We start from the raw sequence: 16248 nt of genomic DNA, 5'->3' as shown, positions 1-16248 counted from the left end.
CCCGGTGTCTCCAGCAATACCCGCCTTCCAGAAAATAGTGAAGAACCGAATAAAATGTATGATCCAGAAACAAAGTGACAGGTGTGGGGTGCCATGTGAAAACTATGAAAATGCAAGAAAATCGGCCCTGCACACAGCTGGCTGTTGCTACTGAATCGACTGGATTGTTTTGGCAGACCCAACCCCACGACCTATTTCTTGAGATACAAGTTTCCCAAAGTGTTCATCCATCTGTACTTCGCACTTAGGAGGCTTAATATTGTGGATCAGAAACAGTGATTGGTGATTACAACGTCCACTGCATTGTATTTAGAGCAACAGAGGAACCAAGGTTGCTTGTGATTTGCTGGATGTTTTAGACGGAAGATTCTGTAGATTAACCACCACAATGGCACAGGAGGACAGCAGATAAAAAGAGAGAATAGAAGAGTACTTGTAACCTTTGTGCATCAATTTTGCGGGTACCATATAACCCTGAAGTCCTAATTTTCAATCCCATTTCATTGTAAAATGAAAGAATGACATTTTAGACAGCGGGTTACTTCATTGCACTCCCTAAATGTTTTCCAATTGGAAGAAATTGAGCTATCATTTTATTATTTTTTTAACACAAAAAGAATTTTAATCTGACCCATGTGCCGTGATTACGTTAACCTCTGGACACTCGAACGGATCTTAAATCAATTAATATGATAAAAGAAAACATCTGTGGTCTTCCTAGTTTTTAGAGGGGCTCCCAAAATTGCTTTAAAAGGGAGCTTAAAAGATACTTAATTTAAAAGGCCCCTGAAAATTCCATAATTCATTGTGTTCAAACAGTAGGTATGGAAATCATGTCAATTTTATTAACACGCAGCATCCATTTGTATCTGTTAGAGAGGATTGTTAGAAAAGTCAGCAGAAGGAGCCGTTTTCTCGTCCATCAAATCCAGATGCTCGGGCCATAAAACAGGCTGAGAGTGAGAGGCGGGTTATGGCAGTGGGTACCCTGAACGTGTCGCTTCGGAGAAAATCCACAGACAAGGGAAGCCAAAAGACATTCTTCAATGAATTATATGCTTCACTTTTGTTTAGAAGGAATTACGCTAATTATTTTCTACGTTAGCTATGGAGTGGGATAATGGATGGCTTAAGATGTGAGGCACAGGATTTTAATTTTTTTTCCAGAAACACCATTAAGTACATAATTTGACCTAAACTATAAAGGCTACTCTTCAGCAAATTTAGATAAGTGATAAGCATTTTTTTTCTTTTTTTAAATTTAATTTTATTTTTTTAAATTTATCTTTAGAGGGGAAGGAGAGAGGGAGAGAAACATCAATGTATGGTTGCCTTTCGTGCGTCCCCTGCTGGGAGTTGGCCTGCAGGGAACCAGCCTGCAACCCAGGCATGTGCCCTGACTGGGAATCGAACCGCGATCCTCTGGTTCGCACGGATAAATGATAAGCATTTTTAATAATGGGATACAACTTACAGTGAAGAAAAGATTGTACTAAGCCATGGCTTTGGGTACGGCGTCCATTTCTTTGTCTCCCTTAGTCTCTTTCCTCTTTGGCAAAGACAGATGGTTAGGGAATCGTTTAATTACAAACTGGAAATCCACATTGACAGGGGTGGAATGTTCCATGTGTCTGCCCTGAGATTTATAGGTTAATACAGGAACCATTTCTTCTTTATTTCAATCAAGGTTTCCACTTTGATTCCAACTCTTAGAGTGAAAAGCCAAAAAAGGCCAATTATACTAGTAGGAACAGAACCAAATTCCTTTATGGTTTCTAAACCCTTAAGTAATGCAGTGTTTTCACATTCATTTTCTACAAACATCCTCTACTTAGAAATAGAAATATTAACATGTACATGAAGGGTAGGCATTCTGTTGAGAAAACCGCCCCCAAAGTCATTATGGATTCTTTGAGAATCATGCACATTTTTTTCCTCTTTGAAGACTGACTGGTTAAGATAGATGGGAGAAACATGAGTAGTTATATTGGTGTTAACTGATACTCTCTTTAGGGTTCCAGAACTCCCGAAAAACAGGGCACGAGGGGACTGGCACCCACTTTGCAGGTCGCGGCTGGAGGTGTAATATTCTAATCACGCGCCTCCTACTTCCGGTCTCTGAAGCATCCACTGGTCCCACTTCCGGAGCGTTGATGTCCCACGGCTTTGAGGCCCTGGCCATTCCCAGCCCGTCTTTCATCCGCCCCTTCCAGCCGCCCTCGACTTCTTGCCACAGGAAGACGCTCCATTTCAAAGGCTGTGGCAGCTTTCTGCTGCGGGTCACCCTTTCATCTCCTCCGTGTGACAGCCTCCCTTTCCCCAACCTTGGGTTGGACCCAGGGGGGGCCAACAGTCACACGTCATCAGGTACAAGGAGGCCTGACAGCCCCTCGCCTCTACGGGACGTGACCACCCCTCTGTGACTGAGAAGGACACTTCTTTCCCTCGTCCAACTGTGCCCATGAAACAATGGACAAATGGACCGGGAATCGAACCGGTTACCCTCTGGTTCCCAGCCCACGCTCAACCCACTGAGCCACACCAGCCGGGGCAGATTACTTAGTGTTTTGAATGCACTGCAATTCTGTTTCCCTCTCTTAAGTCCAGTGACCAAACATTGTCTGAGCTTTTACTTAATACTCTGAAGAATCAGAATCCAAAGGCCCAAGGACACTGAAGACATGGTGGAGGTGAGTGAAACACCTTGCCAGGCACCAGGTACTTGGGACGTGCTGCAGGGCCCTTTCCTCCCCTTGCTCCTTCCTTCTCCAGGTTAGTACTCAAAGTGAGAACAAGGAAAATTAAACCAAACTAGTCCCTTCTGGGAGATGATAACCAGTACCTTTCATGAGAAACCTGGGGAAACAAGTGAGCAAGTTTACTTACGGTCAAGTATAGGCTAGACTTCATAATGACGGGTCTACTCAGGTTAAATGAGACCACGCTCGTATAAAATGTTGAGAACAGGTGTCTGGCATGGTTTTCCCTATTAGCTAATGATCGCTCTTATTAAATAACTACCAGTTAGTACCAAAACAAGTTGCTCTAAATACATATCTCTCTTTTAAGACAACCTGCTAAGCCTGAAATTAAAATTTTATGTCCATATGTTCCCGAAAGAACAAATCTCTATTTGTACGCCGTGTCACCATCCAAGCTATTGGGCTTGACCTAATAGAAGCCCAAGTGATAACCAATTATTTTTCAGATTTGTGACAGAAATGAAAGATGCAAAATTTGATTCAGAAATAAGTCTTTCATGTCACTCGCCACAGACTTCCCAACCTGCCCAAGTCTTGGCTCCAGTAGTATTTTATCATATTTTTCCCAACGAGCATCAAAAGAGAACACCCACCGGAAGGCGAGACTAGAGAGCACTACCTTGGGCAGGCATTTTGCACTAAATCCCCCATGACACGTCTTTCAATGTACCTCACAGAGCTTTATTAAAACAAATTCTTTGGTTGTACCTCTCTCTTTTTGATAGCTAAGCCAGCGAGATACAAACGATATTCAACTTTTCCAAATATTGTTATAACCTCCTTCGCATTTGCTTTCCTGGTAATGTTAATGTCCAAGGGACATTGGACCGTGACAGTGATTCGCACGTCCACACCAAGCTTTCGAGAGGAGATGTGCGTTCTGATTTTTTTATGGAATTTACTGGATTCTCATTATGCGGCAGCAAGCATGCTAATAAGCTCTTTAAGGTCATCAGATCTGTGTTTTCAACATCCCGAGTAAAACATCTTCCTCCTCTTCCTCTCCGATGCCCTTTCCTTGCTTTATTTTTCTGCCTTTCCTTCCAGTCCCTGCAAATGTGACGTGTGCCCGGACTCAGGATGAGTCCTCTGTACTTGTCCGTCTCAGCGGGCTCCCACTATGTCACGCTCAGTGCCCTGGCTTTAAGTTCCCCCTGCAAACTGCAACTGGCAGATGTATGGTTCCCGTGATTGCCAGACCTCTCTGGTTGGGTGTTGAATGAGAGTTTAAGCATCAATAGGGACAGAGCGCAACCCTTGTTAGCTGCCTGGTCCTGCCGGGGGGGTGGTTTCCTGTCCCAGCTGCTCACTGGGAAGCGAGTCATTCAGTGTGACTTCCTACCTCCTGCCCACCCAGCCCCATTGTCCCTCCTGTGTGACTCTCCGCTTTCCCTCCACTTGCACCCCGATCGCCCCACCCCCAGCCCAGCGGGCTCCCAGCTGCCCTCTCTGACTCACTCCCAAAGTAGTCTCCTCACAGCAGCCAAGTGAATCACTTGAGTACAGAAACAAAACTAGGCCCTTTCCTGCTTAAAAATTCCAAGTGGCTTCTTCCCATTCCACTTGGGGCGACAGGCAAACTCTTGGCACACCCGTCAAGGCCCTGCAGACCCTGCCTCCTCGGCTGAGCCTCCAGCTTTGCCACCCACATGAGACCCGGCTTCTGCCCACCGCCTGCAGCCACCTGCCTCCTGTCGGCGCCTGGAGCCCGCCAAATTTTGGCTTTTTTTTTTCTAAGGGGCCTTTGCACCTGCCAGTTCCTGTTCACACAAATCTTGACATCTTGTCAGCCAACGGATGACTGAGTGACACCTCTCCAAAGAGGCCTTCCTGGGACACTCTGTTTAAAGAACCACTAACTGCTCCCTTCAAATCTGGCCTGTCCCCAACTGCCCCGTCCTAGCACACGGTTTCGTTTCACAGCCCTTACGAGGACCTGAAATTCTCTTATTTACTTAGCTTTTTGTTCATTACCTTTCTTGCTAAGAGGTAAGCCTCGTGCAAGTTTCGCTTTTTCTGTTTTGTTTACTGCACGTCTGCACCTGAATAGGTCCTGGCACACAGTAGGAGCTCTGTCGACAGCAGCTGAAGCCATGAGTGACCTCATCTCCGTAGCTCCTGCTGGGATGTCCGCAGTGCAGAAGAGGAGACTGAGACTCTGAAAGGCAAGTCCCTCGGGTTTCCTCACCGGAAGCCCAGGACAGAGTCCAGGCAAGGGGTCCGAGACCGACTCCCGGGTAATTCAAAAGTAGAGCTTGTCTGCGCCCGGCAGGGCAAGCGTTATCTCTTCAAAGGACTTTCCACAGGTCCCTGACCCTTCTCATTTGCTTATCTACTTCCCCCCCATCACTTCCTCTCCCGGCCCAAACTCGGAACTGATACCTTCTGCTCGGCCGCCCGCCCTCAGCCCTGTGCGCCTTGCCCACACCTGAAGTGTCGGCACCTGAACTCAGAATGTGCGAGCACGTGACCGCTGACAAGTAGAGAGGCTTAGGGTTGCGAGCAGTCAGTGACAATCTTCACTTAGAAGACGGGAGGATTTGGAAGCCTACGTGGAAGAAGAGAAAACAGAATACTGGGCCTAACTCATCCCTTTGGCAACCGACATTCGCTGTAGTAACCAAACAGTAAACGAATGTTTTCTTTCCAGGCCCTGAAGGTGTTGCCACCTTGTCCTGGAGTGCAAATCGGCGGGACAGCTCCTGCCCGACTACGGATCGGGTACCCGGTCCCCTCACTTTCTGGAACAGGACGAGAACCTCATGTGTTTTTTTCATGATCAAAGTGTTCGGAAAAGGTCAAATTACTTCCCTTGCACTCAAAAAAAAAAAAAAAATCCAGACGCTTTGATGAAGCAGTCGATGCCTTTCGCTTTATGTAATACCAAAAACCAGTCGGGCGGGGGGGAGACCCAGTCCTTCCATCATGGCGCTCAGCCCGAGACAGGCTCAGTGCGGGGCCCTGTCAGCGCAGAGACACGCCACCTTCGCATTACTAAGGTGACAGCGGCACTCGCAGCCGAAGCAAAGGGGTCCAAGACGCTTGCTTCGTTTCAGAAGAGACCGGCGGCCGCAGCTGACTGAGATCTTGCTACAGGAATGGAAGTGGCCCAGAGCACCGAGCTCCACCGACATGGCCAGTTTGGGCGGACGAGGCCAAGTGTCCGTTTCACCTAAGTGCCCTCGGACAAGGGGCTCACTGCCCCTCCGTCTCGGTGTTATGTGCCCGCCGGTGTGAGGCCATGTCCTCGACACCCTGGTCGTTAAGGGAACAGCTAAGCAGGCCGAAGAACCCAGTGGGAAAAGCAGAAACCCAGAAGCAGACAGACCCAGGGTGCCACCTCAGTTCCGGGGCTCCACTCCCTGGCAGCTGGTGACCTCGTCACATGAGGGTGGAAGGTCACCGAAAATGTCGAGGATTTATTTGTGGGGTGCGTGTGTGCGCTTTACCATCTCTCTCCCAATACATCTTTCATGTTCCGTTTAAATCACAAAAACCAACTAAAACACACGGCGGCTCCTGGCCGGCTCCTCCTCCTGGTGACCAGCCTTAGTGACTGAGCGACGCCCGACCGGGGCCCCCAACTGCATCCTCCACGGGCCCTCCCAGCCAGCCCCCTCTCTCGGGCGGTGGTGGGGCGCGGGGGGCGGGGGGCAGGGGCTGACTTTCCACCAGCAGTTGGAGTTTGTCCCGTTAAACAGTAGACACATAGAAGTCACGAAAACTGCATGGCCAACCGTTTGGAGACAGAAAACCATTCCAATGTCAGTGCAGTGCAAGTTAGTGACGAGACAGCATCATTGTGCCACAGAGGAGTCACTGATAGAAGAGGGGACATCTGGAGGGGCCGGATTAGAACCCCGTGCTCCAGGTAACAGTGTGTACCTTCCCCAGATTCAAAGACCGAGGTCGGGCGATGGACACCTTGGTGCGGCCCCACCCACCACTGCACACGGAGGATGTTTCAAATGGACTGTGTGGCCTCTTCCTGCCGCGTTCTGTGCCCCACCGTCTAGTACGAAGATGGCACCGGTGCGCAGGCTAATCAGGGGAGGGACACACACCTGAAGGGGAATCAAAAGGGGACGATTCCGGGCCACACAGCGAGCGGTCCAGCCAGCGCTGCCCAGTGCCCACCCGTGGAGAAAGAACCAGAACTCTCAGAATCTCCACAGAGTCCTGTGAACAGCTCTCCCCTGCAACACGAAGGTGCCTGGCCCAAACGTCAACCCCCAAGTGTGAGAACAGCTGGTGCTGTCTGTCCAAGCTCCAGGTCGACAAAAGTAACAAAATGACACGGATCACTTTCTGTGTAACATGAAAAAGCCAAAGGAAAAAAAAAAAAACTAGCCATGGCCCAAATGGCACACAAGCAATGTTGTTTCAGATGAAACAGAAGAGTTAAAAGCCTTTTGGAAAACTGAGATCTGTAGCATTCTCCAGGCAAACTCACCCTTCTGCAGGCTGTAGCCATGAGGGAAAATTGCCGGAGGCACAAGCTATGATCAGAAAAATGACGTGGAGAAAAATTCATTCATAAATTTAATAGTAATTATAAAAATTAAATGAAAATTGATTTTGCCGAACACTAGTTCAGGAAAATAAAAATAAAAATGGAAAAACTTGGTCATGATCTAATCAGGCTCTATATAAAAATACTCAGGGAATTAAATTGGCTTCATAGATTTTTTTTTCCTCTGTAAAACTTATCCTCAAGGAAAACTCATAAATGTTGGCACAGTGTAATTAAATGTGTATTTTCATAAAGGCCGAGTCAAAACTCTTGGGGCCAAGATTGCGGGGCCGGTGGATTCTGTCCTGCGGAGGAAGCCACTGAAGGAGCACGTACAACGGGGAACGTTGCCTTTACAGAGACTCTTATGTCTCGTTTTCAGCAGGAAAGAGACCCCACATAGCTGAGCACCAGGGAAGGTGTCAAGGTTTCTTCGAGTTTGGGTCTTTAGTAAAGAACCTAATGAAAACATCGGTGATCATACTGTCTTCCTGGAAGTGGCTCGATTGAAGACAGTAGGGATGGACGGGGAAGGTGCCTGCTTATTGCCCTGACGTTGACTTCATGTATATTTATGCTTGTTCTGGCTGAAGAGGCAGGAAAATTTTGATTGTTTGTGTTTCCCTGTTTCTGTGGCGGGTCCCGAACATCCAACGGTCGGCTTCAAGTCGCCATTCCCCAGAGTCCAGACGGACTGAAATCGGAGTAGCCCACCGATATGTGGAAAAAAGAACGCATGTGAAAGAGTTTAGGCGACACTCAGATGTTTTCTAATGTAAATACTGGTTATGGGCGTGAAAACACAGCCCAGCGGTTGCCTTATGTCAGTCAACGCAGCAGTGAAATCAGTCGCACCATGTTGCAAAAGGGCCTGCCTGCAATATTCTGTTTCTCTTTTTGACCTTTCAAGGGCCCTGCCTCTGTGGACGTGAGGTCACAGCCCTGATCCGTGGTGACAGGCAACTGGGATGGGTCTCTCCTGCTAACAGAGCTATCTAGACTAGGTGGAAATCGGGCCGAAGCTGCGATCCAGTTACATTTTCATTCCGGTTTCTCTATGTCCCCATAACCACACGAGGGGGAACGACCAGCGATATGTCTTCCTCGGCAGCCAGGTGGCTTACCTGCACGTGGTCTGTGTGCCCAGCCTCACCTGTGCTAGCCTTGTACCCCCACCTCCCCCGCCCCCCCCCCCCCAGTCCATCACCCTGACGGCCCATTCTGCTTGGACGCAGATCAGACTGTAATTCGTCATCACATCGTCCGGTGGGAGACGAGGCCCCGACTCTCCATGACACAAACCCCCCCATAGCACGAAGGCAACGAGGCGGGTGCTAGGCCTTCCGCCTGTGCTTGGAAACACCCCACCGCACAGTCACCCACGTCCAGTGCAGCTGCACTCTCAGGGGGGGCGCCTGGCACTGCTATCTGGCCCCCCTGCGAGAGGGGTGTCCCCCTCCCCACCCTCCCAGATCTGCCCTCAGCATCCAGCTCTGAACAGCACACACGACCCATCGCCAAAACCCCGTCCGCACGAACATCCGCACAGGAGGCCCCGGAAAATGCAGGGGCAACGTTAGCGAACGATGCATTTGTAAGAGGTCAGAAAGTCTTTCCAGATAAAAGGTAAACTAGGAGACGGAAGAAGAAATGGGGGTCGGGGAGGAGAGTCTGGGAAAAGTGTGTAAAAATGTGTCTCTAGAATAATCTTGATGAAGCGGCCTCACTGCCTCCAATCTGCTTTGTTCGCCTCTCATGTTTTGTTGTCTCCCGTTGCTTCCCCCAGACGTCTGGCCTCTCTCTCTCCCTGAGTTGTTCTCCTCTTCCTTCTCCTCCTTTGTCATCATCTGCAGTTTTGCCCCAAGACATCCTTTTTCAGTCCTTGACAAGAAACCGGGCGCAGACAGGAAACCAGGCCCGAGATGGCTTCTGCTCTCGGGTAGCTTCTCGCGCCGGTCACCGCTCCGACCAGTAAGGAAAACTACAGGCAACACCTCCGACAGCCCTTGGAAATGGTACGTGAAAGATGCCAGGGAAAGGGGCGCAAAGTGTACAAGTTCAGTGGCGGTCTTTTGCGGCAAAAGAGACAAAAGGGAACCCGAGAGAGGCAACGGAATCTGCTTAGAACCTCGGCAACCTCGGGCAAATGGGCCTGTGTGGAAACAAGCCAATGGCTGTGCTGCTTTCCTCGGTCCTAAGAGAAAGCAAAGGAGATCCCCACCCCGCTCCGCTGGCCCCACGCCTCGCGCGTCCGCGAGCTCAGTGGCTCTGGCCAGGAGCTCAGGACGCACCCCGAGGGCAGCGCAAGGGTCTCAGATGCCGTCCCTGCGTCCACTTTGTAGTTTGGAGCTGGAGAGTGTGGGAAGACACGAACGAGACTCTGGACGAATTCAGAGCCTGTTACAACACTCCAGGGGACCACCGAGGAGGCCCCGAATGAAGGGGCCAGCAGCAGAGACGAAGGAGGGAGAGAGAGATCGCAGCAAGTCCTGAAAACTACAATCACAGACTCTGGGGAGCACCTACATGTATTTCAGTTTTTTTTTTTTTGCAAACACAAACCGAGATTAAACTTAGAAAAGCAGCCATGTTCCACACCTCAGAGATGAGTCTGCAGACAGAGAGTCAAGCGTCAGTGAGAATCGAGAAGAGGCTCTGAGTGCAGAAAACACAAAGAAAAAAATGGCCAAGAACTGAAGTCCCCAGAACTGTCGTTTTTCAAAGTAGGCAAATACGGGGAGCCAGATGATAAACTGATATAGAATATACATGAGACCACATATAAAATATATGTACATTTATTTCTAGACCAACATATACTTAGAAAATAGAACTAGTATATGTGAGTCACGCACTGGGCCCCACCCAAGCGGACCCCCTGGACCCTGAACTTATTCCACGTTAGTGGAACAAGTAGAACAATAGAGATAAAGGAAGAAAGACCCCAGCACACACGACCTAACAAAATGCACCTTAAATTCTAGTGGTGATAAGGCTCACAGGCAGGTTCTTCTTACCAAAACACTTTGGAAAACTCAATAAGCAATCGCCCAGCCCCAAATCTCTAAATTGTACAGCATTTAGAATTCGACAGGATTGCTTATAAAATTGAATTTATCACTTGTACGGATCCCCTGAGAGGTGCAAGGCACCGTACGTGTTTGCAACAGGAGGTATTTCCTTTTCATGTCGACGGAAAAATGGAGAATGGGGTCCAGGAAATGAATCTTGGCTGTTATGACTCAGAGCTGTGTTCTCAAAACCATCGCTGCCCCCCTTGCAGTTACTTAGAACTCCTGCCCAGAGTTTTGGTTTCCAGTTTTCACGGCACAGAGGCACGGAGCAGAGAGATGGCAAGCTTTTGTGTGAAACTCAAGCCCACATGGCTGTCTCTGTGACAGGATTTTACAGAGCTGCTGTATTTAGAGATGAGAGAACGTCTGAATTGTGCCTGTATTTCTCCACTGATGTCTCTCTCTGCAGGTGCTCCTATCCCTTTAAGACTTGAGAATATGCGATGTAAGTTTGATGCCCCAAAGTCTTATGTTTCCCACAAACACGAAACTCAGGTGTAAACATCAAAACAAAACATAATCCACAGCATTTGTTGCTCATAAAGAAAAAATACATTATTTAAAGCATTAATAGCTTCCCAAATGATACATTAAATCACAAAATGCCTCTCAGATCTTAAAAGTGTGATAAGCAAGATTTGCAGATACAGAGGATTGTATCTGTGCAGATATTTTCAAAACTCTATGTTTCAGGAAGACTATGATCAACATTTTTTAGAAGAATGTTTGCACATAGTACTTAGGTGAGCAGTTGAAGTTAAATTTGATCTTTCAAAACCAATCTATGGATTACCTATTCATTTATTTCTAGTATAAGTTATCCAGCAGAATTAATATGAAGGTTTTGAGACCATTTTATACTTTTATTTTGATTACAAATTCAAAGATGTTCCCTATGGTAAAAACCCCCAACAGACTGAGCTGAAATTCATATGGTGATTTGCTTTGTCACCAACAAAATATTTCTGTGTCCATTGGTGCCCTTTTGGGGACACTCTGCAACTGTTCTCGAATGTCAATGTTTCATGGAAATTTGCTCTGATTTATGATAATACACATATTGTCACCGTATTAAACTTACTGTTCTTTTTAAAATTTTTAATTGAATGTATTGCAGTGACATTGGTTAATAAAGTCATCCAGGTTTCAGGTGGACAATTCTAGAACACATCATCCCTATATTGTACCGTGTATTCACCAGCTGGAGCCCAGTCTCCTCCCATCACCGTTTACCCCCTTCCCCTTCTACCTGCCTCCCTCCCTTCCCCCCGCAGCCACCACAGTAGCCTCTGTATCTGTGAGGTTTTTTTCTTTGTTTAATCCCTTCAATTATGATAAGCAACTTTATAAGGATGGCAACTAATAAACATTTTTCTGTACTAAGAGAAAATGCTGTCCCTATGCAAAATCACTTCAACCTATTTTTGCAGCTTAAACACACACACACTCACACAACTTTCTGTGTCCTGGGTTGCACAGAATATAGACCGACAAGATCACATCGCTCACAGGATCGCAGGAATTAGCCACTGCCCTGCCTTTTGGAGGGAAGGAGAGTGACAGAGAGACAAAATATATATATTTCAGAGTGGCACCGACCAGCAAAATTTTTAAAAAGAATTGTCTTCTTTTTTTTTACTTACTTGATATTTCTACAAAACACCACTTCACTGCCATTTCAATAACAAAAAAACCCCCCAGCTTTAGCTACTACATCATAAGGAGTAATATTAAATATCCATTTACTTGCTATGTTCAATAACCAAACAAAATGTACCCCACACTGAAACCGCTGAAGCAAGGGTCATTAACCAGACCAGTGGGGTAGCGAGAGCTCACACGGAAGCTGGGGCCTCGGGACCGGGGAGCCACACTCTCTGCAGAGCAGGGCGCAGGCCTGGTGGCTGAGATGCCGCATTTTTACCTCCCCGGGGCCCTCGCATCGGCCCATCACCCAGGAAGGGCGGTGGCCCTCTGGTTGCCAAAGCACGGAGGCATGAGCAGTACCAGGAGGAAGCCAGAAACTTGATTGAAAATGCATTCTGTGACAAGGAGATGCAACACGTTCGTATCTTATTAAGTAGCCAAGTGTATATTCCTCTAAACTACCACCTAACGAAATATTCAACCAAATGTGTTACTGTTAATCAAAATTTGAGGAAGCAACTCCCCCGGCCCCGGAAGAAAGGGTAGCTGCGTGCAGCCAGAGGCCTACGGTAACTTTTAAAAAATTCATATTTGGTCCAAAGGATAAAAATCCACTTCTGTTGTCATTAAAGTGTCTTTAGCCTTAACAGGGGCTTGCGTCCAGGTACCTCAAAGGGTTAAGTAACAACTGCTTTTGTAACACTGTTGGCGAGTTTGTAAACAAAGCTACAGACAGACAGGTTTTCCTTTCAAATGGCGATTTTTCTCCCTACCCATCTCTGGCCTTTTTCAGCAGAAACCCTGTGCTGTGTCTCAGAGTAAACCCGGCTGAGCTACCACAGCTCTGACTGCCCCCCCCACCCCCCACTTCTGGTCCCCGACCCGAAACTTCCTTCTGTGCCTCTTTCAGACCACTGTTCCTCCGCCAGGAAAAGCTAGGTGGGGGCGCGGCCACCCGGGGCACTTACCCTCGCCGAGCCCTCCGAGGTCCAGCAGCACGCAGACGAACGCCAGAAGCTTGAGCGGCAGGTGCATGGTCACGTCTGGAAACCGGCCGGGGCCCCTGAAACAGCATGCGCCCTCTGAAAAGGCAGAAGAGCGGTCACCTCCACAGACGTTTCTCTCTCTGAAACCGAATGAGAGAAATAAGACCTGAGCTGACACTCCTCACTGATGTGCTATCACGCGGCGAGCGATTTCCTCCCTCGCTACCCGGAGAAGAAGCGCCTGCTGGCTCGCTGGTGATGTCAGATTCGGTTTTACTGACTTCTCCAAAAACACCGGGCGACCTCCTCTGTGCAGGAAGTCAAGAAAATTGTTCAAAGTCAGTGCAGATGCGTCTCAACTTCCTTAATTCAAGCAATCAGACGAAGCTAGTGGGCCTCTTTTTATTGAAAGTCAGTAGCCAAGTAATTAGACTAAGTTAGCAGGCCTGTATTGATTGAAAGACTCCTTTTTCCCTTTTAGGAAGATGTTGTTAAGTATCCCAATATTCACATGTAAGCATCCTTACAAGAGGCGTGTTTAAAACACCATATCCTCCCCCAAATAACCAATAATTTTCTCGCCTAAGAGATGGTTACACAGATTCAGCATGGCCAGGTGATGGTGGAGTGATTCACTCATTGAATCGGTGGAAAATACCTGGGTAAACAGCTCCTTCTCTGGTTAGTCTGGGAAGCCATTCACCACGTTTACGAGGAGGGCATTCAAACCCCAGCCGTGTGGCGGGTTGGACAGTCAGGCCATTTCCTATGCAAAAGCCCTCAGGGAGCTTCACGGGTTGGCCCCCAATCTCCCACTGCTCCCCCCTGGGGCCAGGGCTGAAATCAGAACTCCCTTCTGCTCCGCAAACCCCGCTGCAGAAGAGTCCTGCTTCTGGACGCTGTTGATGGGGGACAGGCTCACAACCAAAGTCAAGGCCCATCTTTTACAAAAGTTCGCCTTTCTCTTCGCGCCCTCAGCAATACTCCCCAGCCTTTTCCCTTCAAAGACACAAGTCAACGCAACACTCTGCACAGCGGTGTTTGGGGTACATGATGTCATTAACCCTCCGTTTCTTCAGGAAGCCCCAAGAGGTCAGGTGCTGTGTCCAAGGTCGCACAGGTGGGTGTAGGCAGGTCATGCTTTGAACAATATGTAAGTTTCATCTCACTTTCCTTCCTCATCTTACTGGCATCCTTCATTTTTCTCCTTTCTTTCCCCAGTCATTTTCACTAGCTTTTTTTACAATTTCCAATCTCTAAAAGATAGAACATTTGCTCCATAAAAATTATGTTGTTCTTTTTGCAAATCTATTTTCAAATAAAAGAGCAGTAAATGTGAGAGCCCTACTTTTCAGGAGGGGGGCCTATTAAAAAATGTGTCAAAAGTCACAAAATGAAGTATAGTTTGTCCTTAAACAACACAAAGGTTGGGGGCACTGATCCCCCACAGTCAAAAATTTAAGTATAACTTTTGACCCACCGAAAACTTACCTACAGTCATCCCTCAGTGTCCAGGGAGGGGGGTTGGCACTGGGACTTCTGTGGACACCAAAATCTGTGGGTGCTCAAGTCTCCTCTGTAAAATGGCACAGAATAATGCACACAGTCACCACCTACTCTCCCATTCACGGGTTCTCAACACCAGACAGAAAATCCAGTTTTCCATCCATGGTTGGTTGAATCCATACATTTGAAACCCAAGGGTACAGAGGACCAACTGTGTATTTATTGAAAAAAGAATCTGGGTGTCAGCGGACAGTGGACTCTTATAGTTGAAACCCGTCTTGTCCGAGGGTCCACTTTGGCTCGACCACCTATTTCTCAAACTGCATGCGCAGTGGAAAACCACTGGGACCTTTAATTAAGCAAATACTTGCGTTCTGTGAACTTGCCACTCTGGCACCCTATCTGACTTGGGGGGAAGTGCACGACCTCCAGTTTTTAAAAGGGGCTTCAGTCTATAAAATACACGCTGTGACAAGCTCTAGCCTTAAACAGACACTTCAAAGGAAGGTGCTTTGAAGAACTAGCAAGAACTTAGGAGATTCAGTTCCACGTGGGTGGGAGGGCAGAGGGGTTCTACCCAACAAATAGAGATTAACTATCGACAAATGAGTTGGGTTATGTAAGTTTTGTTTTAATGTGTTAACGTTGAGATCACTGTTAGCACGGGACTTCGGCCGCAAAGTCTGCGTTGCACGGCCAGAGTGGTACAAACGAAGACAGCCTGATGCAGCCGGAATCATCGGGTAGGTGTGTGCACAGTACAGCGGTTCTCCAATAGAGGCGGGAATAAGCCAGATGTGCGCGTCCCCAAGGTACTTCTGTCGGTGGGGACAGCCGAAGGGAGGCCCTGGCAGCTTGATGGGACACAGAGCACGGGTCCCCTTTGAGAGCACAGGTCCCCTCTGATCTGGACACCTCAGCAGGAGCAGCTAGCCTTCCACAGGGCACCGGAGGCAACCTCTGTGTTCTCAGGTCTGGGCCTGGCGTTGGGCCCTGAGCACACAGCAGATAAAAACTCGTACAGAGTCAGAAGGATCTGTTCATCAGTAAATCAACAAACAGCCAGTGTGGGCGAGGACGTGAAGAAAAGGGAACCCCGGTTTACTGTTGGTGGGGATGCAAATTGGCACAACCACTGCGGGAAATGGCGTGGAGGTTCCTCAAAAAAACAAAGATAGAACTGCCTTGTGGCCCAGTGAGTCTGCTTCCGAATATGTGTCCAAGGAAAGCCAAACACCGATTCCAAAGGATGCAGGCACCCCTGGGCTCAGGGCAGCGTTATTTACCACGGGCCAGACCTGGAAGGAACTCAAGTGCCCATCGACGGACCATTGGATGGAGAAGCTGTGGTGTATTTACAAAATAGAACACTACTCGGCCATACAAAAGAGTGAAATCTTACCAACGGCAACAGCGTGGACCGGCCTAGAGGGTATCGTGTTCGGTGAAATAAGTCAGACAGAGTCATATCATTTCACTTATAGGTGGAATCGAAAGGACGAAAGAAGAAAACTCCCTAATGAAGCAGAGTGTCCTGGGCAAGAAGAGAGGACTGAGAACTGTCAGCGGGGAGGGGTTTGGGGGCTGGGAGAGGAGGTGAGGGCATTAAGAAGCACGGATTGGCAGTTACAAATCAGCCACAGGATGTGAAGGACAGCAGACAGAATACACTGAACAGTGTTGCAATAACTGTGCATGGAACCAGGCGGACACTGGAAAGACTGGGGGGGACCATTCTGTAAAGTATGTGGCTGTCTAAC

General features: G+C 48.1%; 1 protein-coding gene across 1 annotated transcript in view; it reads right to left on the bottom strand.

Annotated features, from left to right (window-relative positions):
• Positions 1-13268, bottom strand: part of PTPRC (protein tyrosine phosphatase receptor type C) — an 87967-nt gene extending 74699 nt beyond the window's left edge. The window contains exons 1-2 of the mRNA XM_037070474.1: positions 13159-13268; positions 12965-13078 (exon numbers count right to left, since the gene is read on the bottom strand). Coding sequence (XP_036926369.1) covers positions 12965-13031 — 67 coding nt within the window. The 5' untranslated portion in view covers positions 13032-13078; positions 13159-13268. The remainder of the gene's footprint in view (positions 1-12964; positions 13079-13158) is intronic.
• Positions 13269-16248: the final 2980 nt, after the last annotated feature.

The sequence above is a fragment of the Sturnira hondurensis genome, unplaced genomic scaffold (genome assembly GCF_014824575.4).
Source record: "Sturnira hondurensis isolate 20B ecotype Veracruz unplaced genomic scaffold, ASM1482457v3 Scaffold0018805, whole genome shotgun sequence".
NCBI classification, from domain to species: domain Eukaryota; kingdom Metazoa; phylum Chordata; class Mammalia; order Chiroptera; family Phyllostomidae; genus Sturnira; species Sturnira hondurensis.
The sequence above is the reverse complement of the archived record's forward strand: the minus strand, read 5'-3'. Positions and strand labels throughout refer to the sequence as shown.